At 39.6% G+C, this 19,788-nt stretch overlaps 1 protein-coding gene across 3 annotated transcripts in view; it reads left to right on the top strand.

The window, feature by feature from the left end:
• The first annotated feature begins 9,286 nt into the window (after positions 1-9,286).
• Positions 9,287-19,788, top strand: part of KCND2 (potassium voltage-gated channel subfamily D member 2) — a 265,435-nt gene continuing 254,933 nt past the window's right edge. For 2 of the 3 annotated variants that reach the window (XM_039570538.1, XM_039570536.1), the window contains exons 1-2: positions 10,010-10,342; positions 11,561-12,734. In XM_039570538.1, coding sequence (XP_039426472.1) covers positions 11,620-12,734 — 1,115 coding nt within the window. In that variant the 5' untranslated portion in view covers positions 10,010-10,342; positions 11,561-11,619. Of the gene's footprint in view, positions 9,414-10,009; positions 10,343-11,560; positions 12,735-19,788 lie in introns of those variants that run through there. The other variant, XM_039570537.1, reaches the window with a different exon arrangement.

The raw sequence follows: 19,788 nt of genomic DNA, 5'->3' as shown, positions 1-19,788 counted from the left end.
GTCTAACAGTGATTACATGACATGGAAGGGATGGTGACTTAGGACATATGATATAAACAGCTTTGCAGCACATCAGTTGATTTTTTCATTTGAGGCCACGATTCACTTTTCAGTGTACAACCTTTTCTATGTTTTAATGAGTAAGGAGTATTTTAAGGCTGTCATCTTGCTCTCACAAAACAACCTTTGATGTAAAAGGGCTTTACAGGTATCTCATAAAAATCTCCTGGAATCTGTTTTCCTGTTTTTATTTTATGCAGTAGTATAACAAATAATGAGAATAAAGAAGAAGATATTGACTGATACTACAAGTAAAGATGAGATGTAATTACTTGCCTTTATCAAGAATACAAGAAGCGCAGAATACTATCTTGAAGTAAATTCTTAGTTTTAAGGTAATAAAACTTAGACAAAATGCATCCCACCTTGTAATGTGCCTTTAGAGAGCCTCTGCATCTTCAGCTTCCTCCCTGGGGCCAATTCTTTATTAACACTGAGTAACACTTCATGTTGCTAACAATCTTCATTATAACTTTGCAATGCCATCAAATACTTATACATCATCCCAAAAATTACGTTTTTTACCCTTACCTCATGAAATTGTTAATAATTGTACATATCAAACATCTGAAGATTAACTGGACAATAAATCAGTAGTTCATGCACAATACACAGTATTAAATATTAGGATTTCCCATTGTCACTAGCAAAAAAAGCTGTTCTTTACAGCTGACATTTGTAAACCTATTGAGTTATGAGTTTGGGTTTTTTTGTTTATTTGTATTTTCCTGAACAATAAATAAGGTGATCTTTCAATCTTTTCTCTTAGATTCAGTCATATGATAAATGGAGGAAGTAGTGTGGACAAGTGTTTAATTTTTATAATTTGGGCCTAAGTTGCATTCAAGACTTCACATATTGAGCCTACTTTGAACACTGTGGGAGACGTCAGTAGGCATATAAGATTACAAATTAATCTTACTTACACAGTAGGAGAAAGATTTTATGTCAAGAATAAGAATTACAGAAGTATAATCAACTTATTGGCTTATTACATATATTAGTTGCACTGTAAAACATGAAACACTCAGCCAGCATAAAAATAGAGGTAAACAGTGTCCAAGACACAAGTATGTTTTCACACAGCCATTCTGAAACTAATGCAGATATTCTGGATGGCTCTTCAGGGTCAAAATACCTATTAATGAGTGTAGCATTAATCATGTATGCAATTACTGGGAGGATCAAAGCCTAAAAAACATTCACTTTCACAATTATAGACTTAACTGAACAGCATAGCACAAAGTTGTAAGGGAAGCACGCACATTTTACTTCAAATAACAATGGATTTTCCAAGTGGCTACCATACCCTGCAGGTTCCTTTCCTAAGACAAAATTCACTGTGGATAAGTTCTTGTTTACAGATGAGTCCTTGCACAAGGAATTGCACATTTTAAAATTGGGCCTTAGCCCTCCAGTAAGATTTCTGCACTGAATATCCCTGTGCTCACACCAAGCCCTGATAAAACGTGTGGTACTTACAAGGACAGCAAACTTTGTATTAGCTGTTACTACAGACCAGAACCAAATGGAGGATATAATTTTAAATTCCACTTTAGTGAAACCTCTATCACAGACTAAATTAATTAATAAGTTTTGAAAAGTCTAGAGAAAATAGAAAATCTGCATTTTATTACTTTTCTTTTTCTCTGAAAAAAAACCTTTGGGTTGAAAAAGCTTTTAACAGATTTGTATGAAAGGGGACATCTGGAAATCTGGTTTTTTAACATTTCTTTTTCATTGTTTTGAAATGACTTTTTGCTTTATCAAATGCCAAAACTGGAGAGAAATTAAAAAATAATGTAAAAATCCAAATGAAATATTTTTAACAAAACTTTATGAATATGGCAATTTGTTTCCATTCTTTTCTTTCAGTGGTGAGATCAATGAACTTTAGCTCTGGGTCAATATACAGCAGTGTTTTGGGGTTTGTAATTCTTTTGTTCAGGCAATGAACTGGGAAAAAAATTAAATAAAAGCAATTATTTGCAATTCTACTACTCTAATGCCAACCATAAAATCTTTTATTTGAAAAGCTACCAGCTTGGCAACTACATATCCAATACAAAACAAAGAAAACAAGAAAGCAATAACAGTAGTCTATCTACCTTTCCAGTTTTACCATGAAAAATGTACTTCTCTATGCAAAACGTCTCTAGATCAATGACACAAATGAACATTTCTTACTTTTCTATGACAGTGTATGCATGTACAGCTTTCTCCATCTGTCATTTCTGTTTTACATAGAGTCATGATATTTACATTTCAACACACCAAATGGCAAAATATCTATTACTCAAACATAATATTTGATTTTGTAATTTCCTAAAAGGTTGAGTGCATTTAACCAGATACCATATTTGAGCTTTCCATATGTAATGAAACACAATAGGAGTTCATTAATTCAGAAGAAAGGCAGGCACACTCATGATGTGACATTAAAACACAGAAAAAAAGAAACATGAATTCCTTATTGCACTTTGTTTCAAAGAAAAGAGATCAGGAGAACATTTACAATAGAAAAAGTATTTCTTTCATAGAAGAAAGATTTCTTTGGCAATATGAATGATATTAACTAATTCTGCCTTTGAAATAAGCACTTTTCATAATAAAGCAACAAATCATGGTGATAATGAACCTATACTGTGCTTGGTTTTTGTGACGTTCTCTTAAACATATACACACGTGCACACAAGTCTGTTAAAGAATGCTTTCCTGAGATCCCCAAAAGCTACAAAGTGCTTGAGCTGTCCCGGACCAGGGTCTAAGAAGGGGATAGGCCACTAAAGAACTGGTGTTCAACAACAGCTGATCTACACACACTTCTGGCTAGTAGGTGCAATTATTGATGCTGGCAGCTGTGGAAAAGCTGCAGAGGGATTCACACTTCTCAGTTATAATTCTTTGATGTACTTCAGGGTTATGGCAACCAGACAAGGGCAACCTTTGTGCTTTTCCTTGTAACTGCCTAATGTAACCAGAGTTTCACCTAAAGGGGGTGAAATGTGAGTCCACTATAAAGAGAATGGAAAAGAATGCGTCCAGATATCCCTTTTCTTGAGTAAGCTGTACAGAAATTCCCAGAATGAACATGTCCAAATAAGGAGAAATTGCAATCTGTAGCCTGGTTTTCTAAGTAATTGAGTAAATTTCAAAATAGAGTGAATACAGTCATTTCCCTTGTCACTCTGTCGAACTCACACTAATTCTTGAATGTCATTTTAGAGGGGTAAAAAGACTAAAGATAAGCAGTTTTTATAATTTAATGAAAACTAGCAAGTGGCTGGAGAGGAAATACCCTACTATTATTCATTGTGAAGGAAGCTAATGAGATCACCCTTCCTTAGACATCGGACAGGTGGGAAATCAGACATCAGTGGTTATGCTGCACAGTTCTACTCTTTTTTTTTAAAGCTTTCCATGTTACATTATCTTCTGCCCTAATTGCTGTAACTGAAGGATGAAATAGAAGAGTATGGTAAGGGGTTTGGAAGGACTGATGTCCCATCTAGACAACACGTCCGTTCACTATAACAGATGAAATTAGATGACCAAACTCACTGTGAATTATATGACCGGTTTGCAGAGGATAATGAGAGCAGAGCAGAAGCTGCAAATGGACTTTAACCATTACAAAACTCTCACTGATTTTGGGGTCTTTACCTACACAAGTGGTGTTAAGTAGTTTCCTCTTACAGAGATGTATTTATAGAAATGTGTCTACTGTCTGTTGTTTCACACTTCTGCTTTCTATTGCTTTAACTCTAGTTAGATTGAACAGGTTATTGTTTTGGGTTTTTTTTTTATTCACACAGTGTATATAAAATATCTACACTGTAACTGCTGTATTCTTGAGGCTGTTTTATGTTATATCATATAACAATCCTTTTAAATGACTGGGCAATGCTACATACAAAACTGGAAGGAAACTAAAGATCTGACATTGCGATAATTTGGTTTCTTAGGATCTTGCTTTAAAAATGTTATAATACAAATATTTTCTTGCTATTTGATTTATGAATGATGAAGCTACAGCAAAATAATGTCTTTAATTGGTAAACAAAGCTATGGCTTCCTATGAAGCAAGTATGATTTCATTGAAACATACTTCTTTTAACTTGGACAGCAATAATTTTGTGCAAGCTGTCAGACTGTCTTAGCAGCAGAACTTATAACTGAATAGCCTGTGCTGAAAACTGCCCTCGAGGTGAAGTATTGCTAATCAAGCAGTAAAATATTTGTTTAATTTTGTGATGAAGCTAAATAATTAATAAATCTAACATCTCTCTGCGACATATCTTTTGGGACTATGTAGAGCATAATGACACTAAGTTTAGGACAGTTTTCAATTGTAGTATCTTGATTTTATGACTGCTAGGACCAGATGACATCCAGTAATACCATGACATCAAGTCTAATTAAATGTTTCTCAGGACTTGTAAACTGTCCACTCTGCTCCAGGCTAATAAAACTGTTGTGAAAAGAATGCTAGCTTTTCTGATTTGTATTTTTTTATTCTTCTTTCAATTTTCTTTAAAAATTAATTTCATGCAAAAAAACCCCCATGAGTAATGTTTCACTTTTGTTGACAGACTACAAGATATTTTATTTCATTTCATCCTTTTTCCCTTTTGGAAGTTTGGACTCAACATTCACCACAGCAATGCCACCAGGAACACCACAAAAAAATTATTTCCTCCCTGAGCTGGAGGAGTAGCTTGCTATAAATGACTGCTTTCTCATTGCTGTTTATGCAATTAGAAAGCAATCATTAACATGAAAGAAGGTTTCTATTTCCTGTTCTGAACTGTGGTACAGGGGCTATTAGCAATTATTGGCATAAAAGGTGCCCCTACAGGCAGCTCTCCAGATGTTCTCAGTTTTGAAGAGTTACCAGCTTCATTCCACTCTGCCTGACCTCAGGCTTCTTTCTTTGCTAAGAGCTGGCTGGACTAAGAAAGTGATTTGCAATGCAAGATAATAACTTTATTCAATCTACTAACTTCTGAAAAATGTTCTATATTCATCTGTGCCAGTGAATGACACATTGTTTCTATTAACTATATTTTTGCACGTATTCATCTCTTTCATACAGGATTCCTATAAAGCTGCTGAAACTTGAAAAGATGGAAGTTTTGCTGGAACAGAAACCAGTTATTAAAAATGGGTAGGATACAATTGCAGTCGCTCCCAGTCAGAGCTGTAATACCCCTCTTTGGGCACCCTCCACATAAGGTATTGAAGAGCAGAGCCAATCTAGTAACAAAACAGTTTAGAAAGGATTCACAGTATAAGAGAGATGGGACTAATTAGGCAAGGAGCCATTGATCGTTGTGAGGTTTTTGCAGGAGCAGAGGAAGGTGGCTGGCATCCAAACCCTACATTTCCTGGAATACAAAGAAAAAAGCAGTATCTAAAATGGTAATGTTTGGATGCAGATTGAAAGATTGCCATGCTGCAAGTATGTTATAGAGAACAAAAATAAAATACAGTTAAGTCAAAAACTGAGAAGTAAAAAAAAAACCTGACTTTTTTTATTTTGTCTGTGGAGTGAAACAGGAGTGTTTGACAACACTGAAGATTCTGCATGTGCTTAGGAATGTGGCTATAGTGACACAGAGTAATTCTGGCAAGAGGCATCCTTGTGAAAGGCTTCCCAAAGTGCTTCAGTGCAACCAGGAGTATGAACTGTTGTCATTAATTAGTTTTCTGTATTAATTCACTCTTAGTTTCTCTTTCTAAGGATGTGACCTTAAAGACACTTGAAGTCCAGGGTAGTTTCCCTTTGACTTAGCAGACTGGCTCAGGCTCTAAGTCTCAGAACCACTCTGCCTAAATAGAAAGTATCCTAATGCAAAGACTCCTAACCTAAGGACCACAGTCCTCCCAGACAGCCTTTTACAGTCAATGGATACCTGCCTCCATACACTGAGATTGTAGGTAGAATAGATTGCCTTCTGGAGCTGTTTCTCCCTCTGTTGACTCCAAGAATTCAGGGAGAGTAGACTCCTAATTAGGTAGCACAGGTGTTTAAAGCTAAACTGGTTGAAATTTTGTCTCATTATACAGACAAAAGAGTTGTTTGTTTGAAGACACTATATGAGACAAAAAATGAGTTCAAAATGAGAATTATGTATTAATCTAATGTAAAATTTAAAAGTTACTTGCCATTTCACTGATGGCTACAATGTCACTAATCTGAAAAGGAATTCCCAGAGCTGAATATGACTAATACACAGTTTAACAGAATTACATCAAGGAAAACATATATAATGACTAAATCAGTATTTGTTGGTTTAGAGAAGATAACAAATATTTGAGATCAAATCAGTCCCTTCTTTGGAAGAGTGTAAGGTTTTCTTGAGATGATTCCAAGTATTGACTTAGCCTCACCTTAAGAAAAAAAGAAACTACTGTGCTGACAGCTCTGCTTTCACAGTCCATCCTCTAAACCTGCAATAAATACATAAAAAATCTTTTTCCACAGAAGTAAGGGTCTTTTTATAGGTTAATGATAGCTATACTACTTCTCAGGTTGACTTCAGAATTTAAAAGAAATGGTACATACGGTGCACTTCCCCCACAGTATGTCTTAATCCCTGACCAGGGAGAGGTCATTTTTTAATGTCCAGAGCAATCCATTTCTCCACATAGAAAGAAGGACACCAAGCATTTGCACTGCAGAGTGACCTGAGCCTATTTTAGCAAACTCCCAGAAAGATGGCTTTTTGTCTTGGGAAAATTATCAAAAGCCTTCCACTTACTCTGTCTGGCCCAAAGCTCAAAAAGCATCTAGATTTAGACAAAACAAATCTATGAAGGCAAGGAAACTGCATGCTATGACTGTATGCATTTGGGCTGACTGCGTGTTTTACCAAAGCATTATTTTTTATATTTGCAAGGTAGAATCAAACATTTTCCTTTGTGAGACACATTCTTATCTCATGACCTAGTTCTTCAGTGGGGTTGCATTCTAGAAATCCTTATATTGGACTTTTGCTACTTAGGAGGTCTCAGGAATGTTCCCATCATTAAAAAAACAAAAAACAAACAAACCTCAAAACAAAACACCATCTGCAGTGTTCTTTTCTCAAAAGGAAAGAAAACTGCCTTAATAGTAGAGGAATTAAAAAGAGGGGATTCACATGTACATTCTGTACATTCACATGTACATTCACTGCACAGTCTGTAAAGAAACCTTGCAGTTTCAAACATTCTAAATATTTTTAAAAATTAAAAAAAATTAAATTCATTAATATAAACTTCTGAATCATAGCTGTTATCTTCTTTAATCCTCAGAGAGTTCTTTGTGCCTCATGACTTTGGAAAGAATTAAGAAACAGCTCATCTTAGAGCCCATTGTGCATTCCCCTTAGTACCATTTTCTTTTCCTACAATTACTAGGATTTATTTTCTTCCCTTGAAAATAGGATTTTTGTCTCATTTGAGTCCTTGGTATTTAATTCCTACTTGAAGTCATAATCCTCCCTGTCACATCACACCAATCTCTTTGTAGCTAATTCTGATTTCATGGGCAGGATTTTGACTTAGGAAGAACTGATTATTTAGGTACACCTTATGTAGCAAGATTTAGTCCTTCTGAAACATACAAAGTAAGGAATAATGCAGCCAGACAATTTTAATGAACTAAACATAAGGTACAAGCTGTGAAAATTTGAGCTCCTGGCTATCACTTCTCAATAACATATTAATTAAGAAAATAGAGTGTACTCTTTTCCTTCCAAGATACTGCTTTGGAGAGCTACCTCTCTGATATACAGGCTGTCCCCAAAAATTTAACGTGAGGTGATAATTTTTCCAATCAATGGTGTCAGAAAAGTCTCCAGACCTCAACTGGTTACAAACCTCTGACTAAAAACAGACTAAATGTTATAACACTACATGGTACCCACTTGTCCAAACATATAGGGCTTGTTTGGGGTTTTTTTCCATTTTCTGATGAAATGTGTAAATCTCTGAAACAACTTTAAGATTGTGACAGGAATCCAGGTGTTTCTTTAATGGAACCCGTTCTCATGGGTTCTCTCTATGGATGGAAAATCCTTTGTTGCCAGACTTCTATTCAGGAAAAACTGCAAAGAAAAAAAAGCAACTTAAAGCAGTAACTGATTTTTGTAAAGCTAGGCATGTTAAAAAAATAAGAGCAGTTATTGATTACAAAAAGAATCTATAGCTGACAAGGAAACCTCTTGATTTTCAGGAAAGGAAGTCCTGTATTATTGTCTCAGTGCTGAGCTGACAGGATCATAAATTGGAATTTATTAATTCTACAGGACTGTCCTTCTGTAGCACCAAATAAAACCTCCCATTTCATAGGGGAGAAGAAGATCCATATCATTGAAAGCCCAATACCGATACATGACCAACCAATTTCAATTTAATGGATTAATTTATAGGATATCATGTACTGAACATATGAACTAGAAAAAAAAAAACAAAAAACCAACAAACCAACAAACAACTTCAGTAAACATACAGAAAGTATCTTTTATTTAATGTGATAGTTTATTTCAAGTGACTTGATAGATGTAATCAGTAATCATCACAAGTTTTCCTATATTAGAGTTTGCACTCAAACATTTTTTAAACCTTTTTCTCTCTGTGCTTCCAAGTATTTATTGTAGGAACACCTTAGAAGCTACAATACTGAAACTGTTCATCTTTGTTATGGGAACTTAGAAGTGAATAAATACTGAAGCTCAGCATATTTTTAAAATACAGAAAAGAGTTAACTCTCAAGCTTCAATGTGTATTTGGTTTATTTTTGCTTTGGGTTTCTTTGGCATATATCTCAAATAGCTTATAGGAGTGGAAGGTTTGGTCGTAAAATCTTCACACATAAAGGAACCTATTCATTCCGTGATTCTTTTCGAAACCTCTTACTACCAAACGGAAACACACGCAAATTAGAAGGAGGAATACCTTCTGGTATCTTCTTGCAAGGTCTGGTGAAGAAGACATAGAGCGGTTTCAGAATCTTGATTGAAAAATATACACCGTTCCCTCTATTTATCGGCACTGTCAGAGGCACGCAGAGCTCGGGAAATTACGTGCCCGTGTAGCCCGGAGATCCAGCGGTCCCGCGAGCTCGGCAGCGGCTGGAGGCGGCGGCGGGGCCAGGGCGGGCGAGCGGCGGCGCGGGCAGTGCGCCGGGGGCGCGGAGCGCGGGGACTCGCCCGGCCCCGCAGCGGAGCCCCGGCGGGAGCTCACTTCCCGTCATCCACGCGCCATCTAGCGTCGGGAAAAGGGACCCGGCTCGGCACGGGAGCGGAACGGAGAGGAGGAGGAAAAGGCTCCCACACCCGTCCCAGCTCTCGCCGTTCCCAAAGCTGGTAAGAGCCATTTGGATATTGCAACCAGAACTCCGGAGTGGCTCGGGGCGGGTCGTGAGGAAAATCGCTACACTTCACTCCCAGGCATCTCATCCCCTCCTTTTTTTCAGTGAATGGTTCCCCTTCCCTTGAAAGCCGCTAGCGCTCCGCAGAAATCCCCTCGGTACCTCACCTAAGCCATCGCCGCCGCCCGATCCCTACCCAAAACACCGCGAACTCCAGAGGGTCTGTGCGGCGCTGCCGGCGGAGGGGTTGGACCGCACGATCCCGGCCCCGCAGAGACACACACCGGCACACACCCCGACACACATGCACACGCAGGCACAGCCGCGCTCCCTGCCTGCCCTGCCGCCGCCGGCGCGCCTGCCCGCAGCCCCTTTGTTCCGCCCGCGGAGCGATGTCCTGCCCGCCCCGCGCTTCCCCGTGCCCGCTCTGCCGCCCGGCGCCGCCCGCCCCTGCGCCCCTCGCCCGCGGGCGCCGGCGGCGCGGCGGGGTGGCATGGCCCGCCCGCCTTGGGGGAGGCAGCGGGAAGCCCCCTTCCCCGCCCCCGGCCGCGCCAGGGCCTCGCCGCTGCCGCCCGCAGCCCGCGGCAGGGCAGGGGCAGCGGCCGCAGCCGCAGCCGCGCCTGACAGCGGCCCCGCGCCGCAGGATCCGCGCCCCGCAAGGACGTGCTCCACGAGCTGCCAGGCGCGATTACGTTGTTTTTTTCCCCCCACCCACCCCTTGAACTTGTTGCTTGGCGCTCGGCGGTGGCGGAGGGGGGTGGGGGTGGGGGAAAGCCTTATTATCGATGTCCCTTTGGATGCGATCAAGCTTTCTCAGGAGCAACTACTTCCCCGCCGTTCCCGGCGGGGCGCGGAGATCTAGCGGCAGAGCCCGTATTTCCAAAAGTCTCTATGCAACTGAGCGCTCTCGCCAGACTTTCACAGGTAGGTGCCGCAGACTGGGCACGTCTGGAGGGATTCGAGAACTGAGCGGAGGGGAAGGGGCGAGAGGAAGGAGGCGGGGTGCGCGGGGGGGGTGGGGGGGGGCACGATCCACCGCCGACCGCCGAGCCCTACGGCACCTCCGCACCCCTGCCCCGCGTCCCCCCGCCCGCCCCGGTCCCCGGCCTCCCCCGCCGCCAGGGAGCTCCAGCCCCTCTCCCGCTCCACGGCCAGCCTTCCCCGGCTTCGCCTTTCGCCGCCCGCTCGGGCGCTCCCGGGGATGCCCCGTGCAGACCACCTACTGCATGTGTATCCAAAGCCCCCGCTCCTACCCCCGCCAGGACCGCGGGGGCTCTGCTCGATCCCGGTCTCCTCGCCGCAGATCAGCCCCTGTCCATGCCCCGATGCTCGGTCCGGGGAGAACCCACTCTGCCCGCTCCCTCTCTGTGGGGCGCTCCCCGCTCCCGGCGCCCTATCCCCGGCATCCCTCTGTCCTTCAAAGCATTTCCTGCACGAAAAACTTGCCTTAAAGTTTAATGCTGCCGCCCGGAGCTCCTCCCCTGCCCCGCCGGCTTCCCCTGCCCCGCCGGCTTCCCCGGCCCCTAACCGGGGTCTGGAGGAGTCTCCGGGCGGCGATTAAAGCTCAGGGAGAAGATTCGTCCCGCCGCTGCTCCAGGGCTGCCGCTGGGAAGGGGGTCGGCCCGCCCGGCCCATCCCCTCCGCCCCGCCACGGCGAGCGGCGGCGGCGTTGGCGGCCCCGCTGCAGCCGCCCGGGAAGGGCTCCGCTGGCTGCCGCGGCCCGGCTCCGGCGGCGGGCGGGGAGCGAGCGGAGGAGGGGCGGGGGGCCGGCTGCATCGTGCGTGGAAGAAAATCTCCGTCCAGGTGGCTGCACAGCTGCACCAGGGCTATTAGCCGGCTCCAGGGGCTAGTGCATTGAGGACTGTTGCGTCCATCCGGGGGCCTCGAATGGAGACCTTATATTCAAGGGATCTGGCTGTTAGAGTAGCTGCTTTGAATACAGGGATTTCCAAGTGCCCTCGTTTATTGTCCTAACAGTCCAACCAGCGCCTGGAAAGCATATTCTGGGGTGAAAAAGTGGAGAAAACAAGCAAAAAGGCTTTCAGTTAATACTGAATATGTATATGAACAAAAATGTTCAGAAATTCTGCTGTCTCAAGAATGTGTGAGAATTTGTATTTTTCTTTTCCCTCTCTATTTTAGTGGCTGGACCAGAGCTGTCCCTAGATTGACTCTCTTAGCTGTAATAGGTGTTTGGAGCCATGGCGGCAGGTGTAGCAGCTTGGTTACCCTTTGCCAGGGCAGCAGCCATAGGATGGATGCCAGTGGCTACTGGTCCCATGCCAGCTGCTCCACGGCAGGAGAGAAAGCGAAGCCAGGACTCTCTGATTGTGCTGAATGTGAGTGGCATCCAGTTCCAGACATGGCTGGACACCTTAGAGCGCTACCCTGACACTCTGCTAGGCAGTTCAGAGCGGGACTTCTTCTACCACCCTGAGACACAGCAGTACTTTTTTGACCGGGATCCTGACATTTTCCGCCACATTCTCAACTTCTATCGTACTGGGAAGCTTCATTATCCCCGCCAGGAATGCATCTCAGCTTATGATGAGGAGCTGGCCTTCTTTGGCATCATCCCTGAGATCATTGGTGACTGCTGTTACGAGGAGTACAAGGATCGCCGGCGTGAGAATGCTGAGCGCCTGCAGGATGATGCTGATACGGATCACGTACCTGAGAGCTCCCTACCCTCAATGACAGCTCGTCAGAGGATGTGGAGGGCCTTTGAAAACCCACACACCAGTACCCTGGCTCTGGTCTTCTACTATGTCACTGGTTTCTTCATTGCTGTCTCTGTTATTGCCAATGTGGTGGAGACAGTGCCCTGTGGGGTAAGCCCGGGTCGCATCAAAGAGCTGCCCTGTGGAGAGCGGTATGCGGTGGCTTTCTTCTGTCTGGATACTGCCTGTGTCATGATCTTCACTGTTGAATATCTTCTACGTCTGCTGGCAGCTCCTAGTCGCTACAAATTTGTGCGCAGTGTCATGAGTATCATTGATGTGGTGGCCATTATGCCATATTACATTGGCCTTGTGATGACAGATAACGAGGATGTCAGTGGGGCTTTTGTGACATTAAGAGTCTTTCGTGTCTTCAGGATCTTTAAGTTTTCCCGCCACTCACAGGGTCTGCGCATCCTGGGCTATACGCTGAAAAGTTGTGCCTCGGAGTTAGGCTTCCTCCTCTTCTCACTCACTATGGCCATCATTATCTTTGCCACAGTCATGTACTATGCAGAGAAAGGTTCATCAGCCAGCAAGTTTACCAGCATCCCTGCAGCCTTCTGGTACACCATCGTCACCATGACAACACTGGGGTAAGTGCAGCTGGTGGTTGGTTCAGCCAACATTTCAACAAGTGTATTGGCATGAACGGAAAATACGCAAAAAAAATGGTGATAGAAAAAAATGTGAGGCTAAGTTTTTGTTACAGAACTTTATGAATACAACTTGTGACTTCCTTCTAGATGTTTTACATGTTTAAGAGAGCTAACAGCATTGCTGAAATTAAAATAACCCAAATCCAAAAACTGCAAAAATCCTGAAAAAGCAAACAATGAAATAAAGCAAAAAGGTCTTGAAACTGTTTGGTTTTGGACAACGAAATTGGAATGTTTTATGAGTATCTGTGAGTTATCAGTGGCTTTTTAATGGAGTATTGTCTTTGCTGGAAGGAGCTGTTACAGTGTTGCTAAAGTAGTAATATTTATAAGGAGAACTGAAGTACAAGCTCTTAATTTGATCAGTATGTGGATCTGCCATTTTGTTTTAAGTCATGTATTGATGTAGACCTGGATATTGAGTTTGTTATTACAAACATCATTTGTTTTCATGAAAATCATACCTTGTCTTTAAAAAAAAAAAAAATCCTGATTTTATTTAAGACACTGAACACATTTCCTTTGATTTTCTTGGACCTATAACTTTTAAATGATGAGTGTCAAGCTACACTGACTGGTGACACACTCTGGAAAATGATCTGAGGAAGTGTGAGACATATGACACATCAAGCATGTGTCTTCAAACATAATTCTAATGGCAATACAATTTCTTTCAGAGAATAGGGGTTAAAAAGTGTCACTGTTGACATTAGAATTCAATGCAGTTCAATGGGAAGATGAGAGCATTATTTTATAAAGTCTCTGATAACAAAGTCTGATTGTATCAGCTGATTCTGTGCACCAAGTTATAAAATGCATTTGTCTGTAATTACAACAGGGATTTAGAAGGTTTACTAATTTGAGATCACAATTTTTCCCTATTCTTAATTTTGAGTTGTATAGTACCATCTCTGAAACTGAAAATTTGTTGATTCATTAGAAACTGACTAGTTATTTAATAATTACAGATACTAAATGACAAACTTTGCACTTTCATTAAGGCAAAGCCCATCATTTTATTAGCATTTTGCCAGATCTTGTTGGGAATGTTGAGATTTATGAAACATGCATAACTTTTAAATTTAACAAAATGAAAGTGCATTATTAAACTATTATGAAAAACTTGATTTATTATGTGCAATTGTAATTTACTTGGGAAACGCACATACAAAATATTGAAAATGATAAAGGGAATGTCTTATGTCACCATTTTTTATACAAGGCTTTTATCTTCAGTGTGATATAACAAATGAAGATAAATATAGTGCGTAGTAAATATTTCATACTTCTTGTAAGGGCAAGTTATGCTAAAAGGGAGTGACAAGAGCTTTGGGGATTTTAATCTGCCTTTTAGGTTCCTGGGTGGTTTTTTGGTTTTCATCTTCTGTTGCTGGTGACAAATGGAAGGGACCAGTTAACAGAAGAAACAAGTTAGGCATGATAACTAGTTCCACATTCCTGTATTTTCTGTTGCTGATATTTTTTACCATTTGTTTTTAATTAGAACAGTGAGGGTTTCAAGAAAGAACTGACTGATATTTAGAATGTATAGTCTTAATATAAAGAACAGAAGCTGGTCTATGTTTTTGTTTGTTAACAAAAGGTACTTTCTGAGTAAGTTGTTTCCATGGTCATGCACAATGTGGAAAGTACTTGTCCATGGTACTGAACAGAAACTTCTTGTTTTATGCCCAAATTGCAACTGATTATAACACAGGTATGATATCACAGCTGGTGTTAATATGATTTGTTTGTTTCTTTGCCAGACACACGCACATGCACACACAAACACGAGTATTATTCTGAAATTCCAGGTTTTGAAGTATTACTCTGAGTAAAGTCCTCTAAAGTACTGCTGAAATTCAAACATGATTTCATATCTCTTTGAATAGAACCTAAGAACCTGTTTTTAAGTACACAGCGACACACTATTTTGGTCCCAAGTGGAACAAAAAAGGGTTAAAGAAAACCCACTCATGTTTGACTCCTTTTTCAAGGCAGTTTGCACAGAGAAAGTTTTGAGCAGGTTGAACAGAGATCCACAGTCTCACCCTCAGGAGTTCAGGTATGATGCAGGTTCAAATATGACAGACATCACCAATTTTTATGAAATCTTTAATCAGTGCATTAGCTGGATGATGTCCTTTTAATAACATCATGATAACTATATAAAGATTATGTTTAAATGTTAAATATATGTGAATAATTTAAATAAAATTAGCATAATAAAAGCTTTGAAATCTTTTTAGTTGATGGAATAATTACACAAAAGGAGAGGGAAATTGCAAGGAAAAGCATCAAGGGTCAGTGAAAGCTGATTGTAATTAGTACTGATACCTTTTCTATGTGCTAAAGCTTATCACCTTTTTACTAATACAGAGCTCCTGTTCATTTTAACTTTAGTTTTAGCTGAATCAGGGGTGTCTAAAAGGACTCGATGGGAACAACTTTTCTCTTTTAGAATCAAAGGTTGATGAAGTCTTTATGTTTTAAATGACACTAACACACAGCAGGTTGTGTGAAATACTACAAAAATACATGAAAGCTAATAGCGAATAATAGATTAACATAAAATTGAGTTTTTGAGTCTTGGTGTCATTGTCATATTTTTCTAGATAGCAAAGGTATTGAGTAAGCGACCTTTGCAATTTGGGGACTTATTACCTTGGAAGCAGAGCTATATTTCTCAGTTCTGCATGGTTGCTGAGCAATTAAAGTGTCTTTAAAAAACATAGATTACATTTTCCTCTGCAGAGTGCTAGTGACTTCAAATATTACTATATTTTTGCCTCCAAGGATATCCCAGCTATTAACTGCTCTTGACTGCTCAGCTCAAGTAGTGCATGTACATGGAAATGTTACATGAAATAGATGAAAAAAAATGAAAGGAAGGGAAGAAAGGAGGAAAGGAAGAAAGAACATGAGAAAAAGATACAGAGAGAGAAAGAGAAGAGAAAGATGACTAGGAAAACGGCATGCACATTTCCAGAAACTGAACTGTCTGATTTTAAACTTCAAACTAGTGTTTTATCAGGATTAATTGTAGCAAAAGTAAAGTAGGAACAAGAGGAGTAAAGAGAATAAAATTGAAAGAGGTCACAAAACATTTTATGGAGATTCAAGATAACAGTGGAAAGCATAGAAGGGACATAAAGGTCAAGAATCAGGTTAGTGTGAAACTTGGCAGAGAAAAAAACTCAAGTCTATTGAACTGGGACTGGCAGACCTCCATAGGGGCTTGTGAACATCTACACCCATAATGACAATTATGTCACTTTCTGCTGTCACCTTATAACATGACAATCTAATAACTTTCTATCTGGCCCGTCAGTAGCCAGCAAATGAGCTGCAATAGCTGGTAAGGTTTTGATGGTGTAAGGATATTGTTTGTTCCCAAGTCAGTCAGATCTATAGTGTAGTTTGTGTTTTATGAAGATATTATACTTTAAATAAGGAACGTAGTGCTCTTCTGTGACTAGTTCTAAAGCAATCTCACTGCTATATTAAAATTCTATTTTTATAGCCTTTACATTGGGTAGCTTTATCAAGTCACACAATGCTTCTGTAGATGAGCACAATACTTTATGAAGGGAAGCTTAAACTCAAGACTACTCATTTGCTTGCTTTGATTGGATAAACTGGAGGCGTGTCTTTCACGAAAGATAAAGCAACTATTTGTTTTCATTACTTGTTAATATAGCCTATAATGCTTGAGGAAACCCACTTAAGACATATCAAATTCTCTGAAGACTTTATAATAAACAGATGACTAGATGTGGTAACAGAAAGCCTCAAAGAGTGAACAAGGGAAGAGAGCAACAGATTTCCTTTTCCTGCACATTCATGTTCTTTGCCATCTTCAGTCCGTTTTCCATTCGTTTTTCATCACTATGGGTATATATGGGTACATTTCTCCATTATTTATTCGAACTACCACTTTCCATAGTTTTCATGGTTGGGGTTGGTCTACTGGTTGACACCTTTCCTCCCTTCTTGAAGACAAGGTTAACTTTTTAATAAGACCACTGGCTTTATTTTTTCTTCTTCTGCTCCTTTGTTCCAGATTCCTAATTCATCCTTCATGACCAAATACACAAATCGAAGATTTGTGAAAGATCAAAGATCAAATCTTTCGTTTGTCATCATTGTCATTCATTTGACCTGAAATTTCCTCAGAACAGATTTTTTGTTCTGATTTTTTTTTTGATGAATTTTTCCATATAAGCATCATAAAATTTCCACATCATCATTTTTTTCCCAAATGCCACACATATTCTCTTCTCTTTTCTCACCACTGTGCCATTTTCAGTGTGTTTAGTTCCTTATAGTCTCTGCATTTTAGTTTAAAACAATCCACCTCTTCAGAACTTTTATTAAAAAATTGAGTTTAATAAAATCTGACAAGAGAGAACAAAATTTAAAATATGTGTTTTGTGAAAAATGTCATTAAGAGTTTGCATATATTCTTATGATTAATGTTACAAATGTAAAGATTCCCAAATTAGAGTGTTCTTTCTGTATCTTGTACATACGTATTGCTCATTCATTTTTTGTTCAGTATTTTCAACCCTGTTTCAAGTAGAGTTTTTCTGGTTTTGTTTGCTTATATACAACCTAGTGGATTTTGTATTTTACAAATGTGTTTGATGTCTCAATCTATTTTCTCTTCACAGCAGAGACATTTAGCCTATATAACAGAGGAGGGACAAAGTGTAGTTGTGATCACCTTCAAAGTACATTACTAGATATTCAAAAAGGACTCCAGGGAGAATCTGTTGTACTAAGGGTCATTTCGATAGCAGTAAAAAAAAAAATTCTGTAACAAAAAGATTACTCAAACTGTATTGGGCTGTTGTTGCTTGACAGAGAGCGGAGTAATTGTATTCTTATTTAGTTGCACTGGGGACCGGCTTTCCTCTTCAAAAAAATCCTGAAAATCTCTTAGAGGAAAAGGAGTTAGCTTGTTATACTCATTTTTCTTGAGCATGAATTTCCTTAGTTCAGTTATGAAGAGAATGAAGGTGATACTTAATAAAAAGGTCTTCCTGCTCAGGATCTAATGTATTTGCTTCTCTGGTAGAAACAGATGGAATTTTGTTTCCTTGTTGTTACTGTGAGACAAGGATAAGAACAATTAGATTAGTGTGGACCTGGATGTAACACAGAAATATGCTTGGTACAGCAGAACAAATCATCTTGGAGAGTAATTATGACTAGTGCCTGATCTATTAATTAGGGCCTATCATTCAAGTAATCATCAGTGAATACTGTCATTTTAGTAAAATCTTTAAGTGATCAAACCCAAGAAGTTCAAACTGAGTGATGACAATCCATACGTGACTCACATCATTGTGCCTCTGTCTAAGATGAAAAATTTGCAATATAAAAGCCTTATAAATCTATGAATACAGTATTAGAAATAGTGCCTACTATGAAAAAAAATATCTGGAAATGGAAACTGTATTTCTGAACAGGGGAACATAAATACCACAGAAATAAAGTGACTATTCAAAATAAGTTGAGAACATCTTGCAACTTCAGAGTGACAATTAAGTTTTCAGACATTTGAAAGAAAGTCTAATGAATTAGTCCTTTTACTTGATTTTTATGACATTATAGCCCATTGGCAGAAGTTTTTAATTTTCATAATGGTAAGGTAACGAGAGAATAATCTGGTTCATCAGGGGTTAAGATTATAGAGTGTTCCAAAGAGGGAGTATAAATTAGAACTACAGAAACAATGTTTAGAATCAGCCTTACCAGGTTTCATCAGTTACCTGACAACAGAGCTGACAGAGTGATGGGAAAGATTCTGTATATTTCTGTACCTATCATTTATTGGGCAATAGGTAAGAGCACAGATTTTTCTGGAAGACACAGTCTTGAAAACTTTTTTTTTTTTTTTTTCTGAATTGATTATGCATTGGAGAAAAGGTGTTTGAATTTATAGACAGTGCTTTAAAATGATAGCTCTCTGCTGCACTTCCTGGAACAATAATAGTCACCATGCTTGGACTTCAACCCCTAACACAGTTAGGAGCCTAATTTCTACCACTGTTTCTTAAATATTTTTTATTAAGTATATGATTTTGATCTTCCTGTGCCTCTGGTAATGTTTTATAAAGTTCTTGTTAAATAAAAAGCATGTGGGGTTTGTTTTGATAAAAAAATCAATTTTCCCCAAAGTACACAATGAAATTTGCATTATTTCTATGGCATAGACTTAAATACCTGTGGTTTGAGATGAAATAAAAAATAATGCTTTGACAAGACCATCTGATGTGTAACAGGTATAAGTGTCTTGTAGAAAAATTCTAGATACAAAAATTTACTCAGGTATCTGGTGTATGACGGCTCAGGTTTAAACAAGAACACCTATGAAGATCATGTGATCAATGCATAAAAAGAATAAAATCTTACAGGATTCAGCTCTATTATAATTCAAATGAGACTGCACTCCTTTTCTCATAGCAGCGTAGACAGAGCTTATGCATTGTTAGGAGATACATCTTAATGTACCTAGTTATCAGTACAGCATTCCTACTACCATGAGTTCAAATTCTAGCAGTTAAGCGCATTGACAAAAGCTAACAAGCTATCTGATTATTAAAGATATAAAGATGTCGGTCATATAAGCAATTGTATTTTTTGTGTATTTAGAAAAGCAGTTGCCTTTCTTATATTCCACTGTGCAGTACTGTTCTTTACTTATCTGCAGATCTCCACCTTGAAGGTGAAAGCATTAGGAGCTACTGTGTAAATGTACTTAATTAGAGCATGATTCTTCACTTACAGAAAATGTGAAGTTGCTGAAAAACCTAGAAATATGTTATTAGTATGAACAAAGTAAAATTTTACATATTTAAAGTATTTAGGAATAGTATTTTGCATTTCATCCCTGTTTTTTCAGTTTCATCTGTGTTACTGGTTTCTTTGATCTGGTTGGTTTAACTGAGAAGTCAAATTTCACAGACACAGAGATCTCCTGGTT

Source organism: Corvus cornix, chromosome 1A (genome assembly GCF_000738735.6).
Source record: "Corvus cornix cornix isolate S_Up_H32 chromosome 1A, ASM73873v5, whole genome shotgun sequence".
Lineage (NCBI taxonomy): Eukaryota > Metazoa > Chordata > Aves > Passeriformes > Corvidae > Corvus > Corvus cornix.
This window is presented reverse-complemented; position numbering and strand designations above follow the sequence as displayed.